Here is a 10,370-nt window from a genome sequence, read left to right on the forward strand (position 1 = left end):
CGAAAACTCGGTATAATACAAAAATATTTAAAAAAAAAAATCAATATTTTTGTGTATTGTACCGAGTCTCTGAAAGTGTCATATAAACATGCCTAGTAACAGCAAAATGATGTCAAAAAGACGAAAAAAAATTCCCATTTATCCTTCATTTTGTATAATGTTTTTTATGTTTATTTTTAAGTAAATATATGAGTGGTGTGAACGAGATTTAGCTCACTCATAATGTGACTTGAGCGAGTAGTGAGTTGCTCTCGCACTTGTTCGGTGAGTGGACAAGCGCACCGTGCATTCGAAAACTCAGCACATTGAGTTAGGTATCGCGTTGAGCGTGCGTTTTATAAGCACTGTTTTTTTTTTTTCAAATACGGATTTCTTGGCTCAAAATTAACAGGAAGTGGTATTTTTGAAGTTGGTTTTACTAATGGTTCGTGGTAGATTAATATGTCTTTTAATAAATGCGATTGAAGTCGGACATCTTGGTCCATCGTGGTCTAACATCATTTAACACGGTTATTGAGGTCGGACATCATGGTTCATCGTGGTCTAAAAAACCGGAGGAATTTCAAATCGGCGTGTGACATATTGATAGGTTTACTTGTAAGATCATGAGTTGATGGATTGAGCAGAAGAAAAACACAGGAAGAATGTTTCAAATATATTATTTTGATTGAATGCACTGATTATCAAATTCAAATAATGTAACTCCATTCCTAAGGTTAAATATCGAATATTTTTATCGAAAGCGTCTGTTGAACTTATCAACTCTCGAAATACATTGCAGTATGCTTGACAAATATCAAAAGATACGTGTGAAAATAAATGTTTACTCAAAAATATATGCTCGTAATTCTAGAGTAATTTAATCAATGCACATATGTTGTCAGCTTCCTGAATAAAGACTTATGGAGAGTAATTGGATACAAATGAACACGAATAATTATTTTTATTATTTTCTAATAATTTTGTTTTCTCCCATTCGATCGATTCACAAAAAAACAGACCGAATATAGAATAATATTTTCATCATAAGGGAAACAATCAATGATGATTGATATAATAAAAAAAGTCATTTATGCAAGAATGAAAGCATTTTCAGGTTTAGTCACAATTCATACAATTCACCTTTTCATTCAAAACACGGCGACGGTGGCAATTTCCAGGGAAGGCTAAAAGGGTTTTGATCGGAGAAGAGCAAAAAACCAAAATATAAAACAAGATAAAAACACATACGTAAATATGGTTTAGTATTTTGCACCAAAACCAATAAAATAATCATAAAAACAAAAAAACATTCAATAAAAAGTACATGTAGAGAGAAGATTGTGAAAAAAACGATAGATAAATTGAAATATTTTAGCAAAGGGGGCAGAAAGCCAAATACACTCTCCGTCGTCAACAATATTTAAGCCAAAGGGAAATTAACCAAATAGAACGCGGCTTAGTGATATAATATAAAACAAACAATTTTGACTGAATAAAAACATATATGCTAGAATAAACGTTCGTATATCTTTGTTTGTGCTTTAGATAACCCCAGATATGAATATAATGTACTTGTACATATGAATCTTCCTCTTTGAATTTTAAATAAATTGTACTTTCTTTTTGAGTAAAGAATGATTCAATGCACCAGAAAAGCTGAAGTAATAGTTCCGTATTGAATATTCATATTTTTTGTAAAACAATGTTGTTGACACAATATAGTATTTGTTTGTGACATTTTCTTCGACAAAACATATTTGTTTGGTATGATATCAAACCAGTTATTTAGAGTAAAACATTACCTGATAATTCGTCATTGCATGATTCAAACAAAATACCAACAAAGACTCTACAAATCATCTGCTCTATTTCATCGATGTTTTATCTCTAAACTTTTTCCGGCATCTATAATTTATAATTCATAAAATCTTCATTACGCCATGTTATTCACATTTTCAAATTGAAAATTTCAATTCATTTAATTCTTTTTCCATCCATTTCAAAAACGAAAATTTGCGCTTTTGAATAGAATCTTGGGTAAATTGTTTTTGGTCGTTTCTTCAGTCATCCCTGACAAAAAATTACTCAACAGAAAATTCAAATTGAATTAGCATCACATAAAATTACCGTCAACACTTGATAAAACGGGCGAGTGCCGATAGCTTCAATGCTATTTGCATTGAGTTATGGTGTGGTTCCATTAGGTATTTTATGTATAACATCGAACTAGTTACTTACTCATTGCTATCGGTTTTTCCAACAGCTGTTCTAGAAAACCACGACTTGATGAGAAATTCTCAGAAGTGTAAAATGAACTTATATTATTAGCAGTCATTATTTAATTTTTTAATGCGAACGATTATAAATCATTTATTAACAAAACTTTTCAAAAACATCACACAATAATGAAAGTGAATCTTTTTGGTTGAAAAGTTATCAAATTTTCAACTCTTATTTTGTGTAATGTTTGACAATTAATGTGATAGGTTTCTATGAATTATGAATCAAATCGAAGATCCTCTTAATACCTAAGATTATATAAGAATTATCTTATATTTTGTTTAAACCATACATATCAATCTTCCTTATTCAAGGAAAACAATTTGACGTGAATGTGTTCGAATGATATCGACGATATTATTATTATTCAAAACAGTACGATTAGTGAGAAAAATGTTTAAAAATGGTTTCTGGTCTGAAAGAGAGTCAAGTGAGAAAGAATGAACAAAATCGTCTAATATTTTTTGATTTGGTTATGTGGTACTTAATGCGTATTCAGTTTACTGTGTTAGCATTCTCGTTAGCATAATGAAAATGTGTATCGCATGCTCTTTATAATCATACTGAAGCAAAATATAACGAAATGCGCTGTACTCTCTGTCTCTCTCTCTCTCTCTCTCTCACTCATTCTTTGGCGAACAATATACAAAAGGATGGTTGGTTGTTTTAAACTACGAATGCCACGCTACAAGTGTTTGGTATACCATGTATTCTACACAAACAAGCGTACATCCAGGGAACGAAAGAGAGACTGTATAAATATACACCATACAATATATGAGCATTTCTTTTAGTTCGGCATTACTTTTTTGTATAAAAGCACACGGCATGAGCATTCATTGAATCATTTTAATATAAAAGCTCGTAACGAAGAGAGTAACATTTCGCTGAAATCTAATCGACAAATTTCTAATTCTTAAATCGGTTGTTGCTTCAGTGCTAAACTTGAATTGCCGACAAAGCAAGAAACATTTTGGAATAAAAACGCTGTGTAATTTCAACAAGAAACGGCAAATAATTTTTGATTTTTTTTTCAATAAATAAAGTGAGTTCGTTGCAAATTAAAAAAAACGTCATCCTTGACGAGTTGTCACTAATAAATAGTGCATGATTAAATGCGACTACATTTTTCTTTTTAGTTCGTTTCAATTTGAAAATTATTAAAATAAATGAACGATTACTTAATTCAAATTTAATAAAATCTCAACATTTTTTTCATTTCGTTCATTCAGAACTTCAAAAAAAAGCCAGCGAGAATTTTGAATAGTTTGTTACTTTTCAAACAATTACAATATTATTTTTTATAAAAGAATACGAAGAGGCAACATGTTGAAAATACTTGGACTGTGCATTTCGTTTTTAGTGATTGGAATTACCTTTGGACTTCCGGCCAAGGTTCGTATTCATACAAATCAAACACTAATACTTGATTTAATTTTCTGGGCATCCTTTTTTTCTATGAAGTTTACAAAAATCTACGCTTCATTCATGTGTTTCATGTGGTCGTTAACAAGCTGATTTAAACGATAGATATAGTTTTTATTTGTCATCAGCAACAGTACCAGGAGCGGTAATGGCTACCATATTTAAATAGCATAAACTAATTTTGAAAAATATTCTGAAATGGTAGCCGTTACTATGCTGCTGAAAACGGGATAAACAATGTTCATCAATTCAAAGCGAACAAAAGAATACACACATTATATATAATGAATTAATCGATAGCGTTCTTAAAAACACGACCTGTTTTAAACCATTTGTCGCTTGACTTGTCCCATATTAAACTGATATAAATATCGAACAGTAGAAAAGCCAACGTCCAATAATAACTCATAACTTATCCAATAGATTATGGGTTTTTATATAGGAAGGTTATTTGTTTTCCTATTCTACATCAGATTGAATAATAGTCGTTGTGAACATGCTATAGATATTTCTACATGTCACCTGACCAAAGAACTTTTAATAGTGCGGTATACAATGGATAATACTTGAATGGCAAATGACATTGAAATTTAAAGTTCAACGATTTTCACTATTCCTCTTTCTGTAATACCTCATAGTGATAATTTGTGGCTTGCCTCCACTTTTCCTTTATTACATCCTTTGGTTTTCAAAATATGCAGAAATTTTCGTGCTTCCATTTAGACAATTTCAAGATTAATTAAACATCTGAAACACCACAGAAGTCTCTCTATTTTCTTTCATACAAACTTCTAATTCGGTGATGTTCAAGTTCGTGGAATTATACATTCAATGATAATTCTACTTGATTACGATCAATTTCAATGTCCTAATTAATATTAATATAAAGATATTAATTATCTTTTACTATATTCCGATTTTGAATACTCTTTTAAATTCAAATCTAACCAAATGCTGATTTTAATTTAAGTTCAAATTGATAGCTTTGCATTTGTGTAGACATTTTCTGAAAGTAGTACAAATTAAATAAAATTAGAACTAATTATAGAGAAATATTATAGTCCTATGTTTTTCCACGACTTCGAATATAAAGTGGTATTAAATTAATGTTTACGTGCCTTACCACAAAATATTTTCTCGTCAAATGACGCAAGTTTCAAATCGGAGAATGAACATATATCTCGAATATGTATAAGGTTCATGTAAAAACAACATAAATAAAATTTTCTTTAAAACGAAAATGACTTTCCAAATTTGTATAGACCATTCCAAAAACGTTATTTGTTTTGGAAACCTCTAAATAGTCGATTTTTTTCGGCACCATGCCATTTCGAAATTTTTTATATTCAGTCAATTAAATTCGATTTAGTAGCACGACAAAGATACAGTAAGTGTTGTCAAAATTCTTTTGATCGTTTAGTCCAATAAAATACATTTTACATATTTAAGGTCTTAAGAAATGCCGTATATTCCTGTCAATTTCAGAGCATGTGAGTTTGAGACCAGACTTTGATGTTTCTGACTTTTAAATTTCAACATTTTTGTATATCATACTTGAACCTGACAAATTTAAAAATATGTACGCTTTTTTGATTTCAACGAATGTAATTAATTCAGGTGATGTTGGAAATTAATGAAAATTCTCTCGAAAAATCATGTCATTTTGTATTCAAAAATGAATTATTTTAACGGAAACGGACTGTGTTCTATATTTTTCACCCCTTTGTAATCAAACGAGATTCCACACCTTCAAGCATTCCCCGAATTAGACAAGTTAACAAGTTAGTTATTAATTTTTATACTTTGCACATTCCTGTACCAATACGCAATCATGCAAAAAGTTGCACAAAAAAATGGACCAAAACAAGGATTAAAACTTTTAACGTAAAAGTGATTAAACAATAGCAAAATTAACGAAATATAATCTTCAAAGCTTGTACTCTCATAAACCGTTGTGAACAACCTATGTAAAATTGTGTCCCTTGTGAACATACGAATCAATGTTATCATATATCAGCGTCAATGGCATGAGGTTTCCGAATTGTACATAAAAAATACAGATACATGTATAATAGGGTGGAACATTTTCGGCATAATTTTGCGGCCATTTGGAAAAACATGTCTTATGGTCCCCAGATTCAAGATATCAAAGAATTTGATATAAGACAGCGACATGAAAATTAAAAGGAACCATTTTACTGGAAAATCATAAAACATTACAGACTGTGAAAATTTGTGAAAACTTGTGAATCATATTTTTTGCCCAAAGTTCATAGCTTCACGAAGTTTGATGAAATTCAATCAAAAATAAGGATGTATCCAATACAAAATTTTTGGTTTTTAGCTCATAAACGAAAAAATCGAAAATTTTGTATGGGAGGTTCCCTTATTTTTGATTGAAATTTCATCAAACTTGGGGATATTATGTATTTTGGTTACAAAATGAGATTAACACTTTTTCACGGTGATCAGGTTACTGCAATTTTTTATGATTTCCAGTAAAATGGACCCCTTTAATTTTCAAGTCGTTGTCTTATATAAAATAGAAAGTTGAAAATTCTTTTATATCTTGAGTCTGGGGACCATAACTTGTTTCTGCAAGTGGCCATCGAGATATGACATCAAATTTGAAAAATAGTTCCACCATAATGTATAACCACTCTAGCTGTGAAAATCTTACCCCCGGGACCATAAATAATGCATTATATATTAATGAATTTCTCAGACGAATAAATGCGATTGCACTAGAACATAATTTCTTCGATTGATGTGCCACATTGAATGTGTATGACCAGATAACACGAAGACTACACTAGAATAAATTGCAGTTGATTATTATTTGTTAGTGCCTAACATAAAATTTGAGCATGGTCAAATTGATACAACCTAATGCACCATCAATATTTAATTACAATGACTGTTATTAAATCCGATTTGTAACCTGATCTCACATTTTTCGATTTGTATCGGTGTATCAACCATTTGACATTCATTTCGAATTATTTGTATGAAGGCATTTGGATTTATTGTTTATTGGGTTTTTGTTATATTATGAATATATTTTTTTGAGTGCCGAAGAAAAGACGATCATGTATGTGCATATTATATTGTTGAATATATCATGAGTCTTTGAACCGATTTTATACATATCAATTTACGTATCTTCACCAATTTTTTACAGGATTACAGCAAAAGAATCTGAGAAAGAGAAAACCAAATTACAAACGTATAAAAATTCAATAACATTATCCCATGTACAACGTTATCAGTTTACTAGCAATCTGTGTGCATAAAGTCTGTGCAGTGTGTGCAGTCTGTGTGGCATCGGATTATAAACTCAAACATTGTAAAAATGAACAAGGATAACAAATTCTAGGTAGGGTGGAAACATCAATTTGACTTTGATTCGAATCATCAACATAATGTACGCTTTTTTTATCAAAAATCAAACATTGATTTTTGGTTAATTTTGACCAAGTATTTCTTCCTACTTGTTGCTGAAAAATTCAACATTTCCAAAAGAATTTTCACAATTTTCATTCAATCACTTGACGAATTATTCATGAAAAAAACACTTTTAACACGTTCTCCCGCTGAATCATCAACGGAAGGCTGGTTGAATCTTTCGGACTCATACAAAAAGCTTTCCAATGCTTTAAAGAAGTGATATGATGAACCAAATACTTGATCTAACTGGAAATAGTGCAAATGTACCTGGACATTATAACATTTCAATGTGAATGTTTCATTTGTTCGTTTTTTATTGTTCCTATATTTACATATGATTTCGTTCACTTCATAATGCCACATCTATTCAAAGTTTATAGGTTTTTTATGGCTAGAAACATTTTTAGAGTAATAATAATGCAATTACATTTTGTATTTATAGTCAATTGAACGTTCATCATAGCGCATAGAATATCGAGAATTTCATAGAAATCAAGAGAAAATGAACGAATCATCAAAACGTATTCACAAAACGATTTATATTCTAATAACTGTTCCAACTACTCAATTCGATTCATTTTGATTCAATGAGCAATTCTAATGGGCCTAGAAAATAATCTAGTTATAGAATAATCGTGATTGTATCGCAAAATAAAATCCAGGTTCGGCTTTCTCGTGCCATAAACCCCCCAATAAGAATTTTCAGGTGAAAGAAATAATCGGCAAGTTGTTTTTAAAGTTCCTCGAAATGCTTCCTAGTATGAAAACTACCAAAGGCTATAGCGAAAAAAACTCCCATGGGCACGAACGGGATATGTGGCGTAGGTGGTCTGGCCTAGGCCTACACCGTGGCATATGTCGTTTGGCTCAACGTCCGCAATCCACAGTGATGAATCCTTGTAAGTTTCTAAACACGCATTCACATAAACCGACACGACTTGTTTTTGACCAGCTTTCATCTTACCATTGTAACGTAATTTGTTTTTGTTTGCAGTCGTCGAGAATTGAGCAACAGAGAGTCCAGTATTAAAAAAAGAGAAAATCATTTCTTGCTTTATGGTTTTCGTATAGTGAAAATCATAGGTTTTTTCAATGACACGCATAACGGCGATATAAGATGCTGAAAAATTCGGCAACCCAAATTAAATAATTACATTAAAGTCACAGAGAGGAAGGAGATAGCACACATACACATCAAATAGTATATACATTTAAGCATAATTGAATGCGATGTGTTTTGGTTTTCGATCATGCGATTTACACATATCCACAATCTGATGTCGTGTGTTTAAATCCTGATTTACCCACCATAATCTTTCCAGGAAATAAACAGTGAAATGGCAAGAATCTGTTCGGTTAGTACACCCACTGATTTCAAAACTCGCATAACGACTTCGTTTCCATTAAGTAAAGTGAATATTAAATAAAAAACCTCGATGTTAATATAGAGTGACGCTGAATAGATTAAGCATACAAAAGGACTGATATCAATTTGAATGTCGTTCAAAAATACAAACAAAATTCGGAATAGAACCAAAAGTGTTATTGTTTACAACACTTCAAAAATAAATTCACAAAATAAAACGAAATGGTGCGTCACAGTTTTTCGTTGCTCAAGTTTCGTTACTTATTGCAAGACGCCCCTGTGTGTATTGAAATACTCGAAAATAATCGTAAATAGTCAAAAATATATTTCTGAGGCATGGATTCTCATCGCATGCCCGTTTGAAAAACGCTACCAATTTGAATACATTCGGTGTATGAATCATCGGGTAGCAGGAGCATATCCAGGGGGTCAAACCCCCTATCATCTTAAGAAAAAAAAGTGGAGAAACTCCAAAAACGTGAAAAAAATTTCTGCTCGCTTGGCTCGCACCATCTTTGTCCCTACTCATTTCTCCAAATGTATTGCATCATATAAAACTTATGATCTACAAAAGTCAAATATATTGCGTATCCTCAATTGCTCAACAGGTTAAAATAATAAAGTTGATAATATTTTCTTAACGTATTATATAAATCGGTGGGCGCTGGTGAAGCACTCTTTGTATGGAAATATTTGTTGAAAGTTCAACAAAACGCCACCTATTAAAGACAATAAAGATTTTCGTTACTACTGCTGTGTTGACACAGCTCTAGCGAACTATATAGCTGTATTGCAAATGTATTAGTCCTGACACCGATTTTGTGTATGCGTGTGTGTTGTAAATTTTGCACAAGCAGCAACGATACACAGCTCTAGCGAACTATATGGCTATATGGCTATCGCTACAAACTAATACTAAGAAACACACTGACTTCGATTCTGTTTATGCGTATGTGTTATAAATTTTCCACAAGCAGCTACGGTTGACAACTGAGTGCAGAATTTGCAATACAGTCTGTGTGTTCTTTAGTAACAAAAATCTTTATGTATTTTAACCCTAAAACCGTCCTTCTGCAATCCACCTTAATCCCGTCTTTGAGGGCACTCAGTGCTGGTAAGTTTATTTTGTATGAAAAAATTAAAAAAATTGAACTAAAGACATGAATGTGCGCATCGGGTCGGCAGCTACGTTGTGTATACCGTGCTGACAAAATAAATTAATATTGGTTGAACAAAATTTTACTAAATTGTATCACTTCGTCTTGGGGGCACTCAGTGCCCGTTAGTGTATTTTGTATGAAAAAATGGAAATTTTTCAATTTTTTATTTTGAATTTCTCGATATTTTGAGAAATATTGTGTCATTTCGTAAACTAAAGACATGAATGTACGCAGCAGATCGGCAGCTACGTTTTGTATACTGTGCTGACAAAATATAATAAATATTGGCTGAACAAATTTTTGCGGTACCGATGAATTCGACCAGTTTCATTTTCAAAATGGCATTTTACACTGTTTGCCTTTAAGTTTTCTCTGTTAAATTTGTCTGAGTATGGGAATTCACATATAAATGAATAAAAAAATGAATTGAACACGAGACATGTTTGTTGTGTATATGTAAAAGTAAATCGAAGCAATTCAATGCAAAACACAATTTCGGCAGAATTTGTTTATAATAAATTATTATTCTTATTTGAATGTCACACGGAACACCGAACAACGTAACAAGTGTATATATGTTTGTATATGAGAACAATCGATTCATTCGTGCACAAACATTTTTTACAATTCAGCAATTTTCCCATACAAAATATATGAAAATATACGTCGGGCACTGAGTGCCCCAAAGACGAAATGACCATCTTTTTTTT

General features: G+C 31.6%; 1 protein-coding gene across 3 annotated transcripts in view; it reads left to right on the forward strand.

Moving 5' to 3' along the window:
- Positions 1-3,115: 3,115 nt before the first annotated feature.
- Positions 3,116-10,370, forward strand: part of LOC116341197 — a 55,997-nt gene continuing 48,742 nt past the window's right edge. For 2 of the 3 annotated variants that reach the window (XM_031768124.1, XM_031768139.1), the window contains exons 1-2: positions 3,116-3,307; positions 3,495-3,657. In XM_031768124.1, the coding sequence (XP_031623984.1) occupies positions 3,589-3,657 (69 nt within the window). In that variant the 5' untranslated portion in view covers positions 3,116-3,307; positions 3,495-3,588. The remainder of the gene's footprint in view (positions 3,308-3,494; positions 3,658-10,370) is intronic. The other variant, XM_031768131.1, reaches the window with a different exon arrangement.

The sequence above is a fragment of the Contarinia nasturtii genome, unplaced genomic scaffold, assembly GCF_009176525.2.
Source record: "Contarinia nasturtii isolate CC-2019 unplaced genomic scaffold, AAFC_CNas_1.1 Cnas_scaffold_129, whole genome shotgun sequence".
NCBI lineage: Eukaryota > Metazoa > Arthropoda > Insecta > Diptera > Cecidomyiidae > Contarinia > Contarinia nasturtii.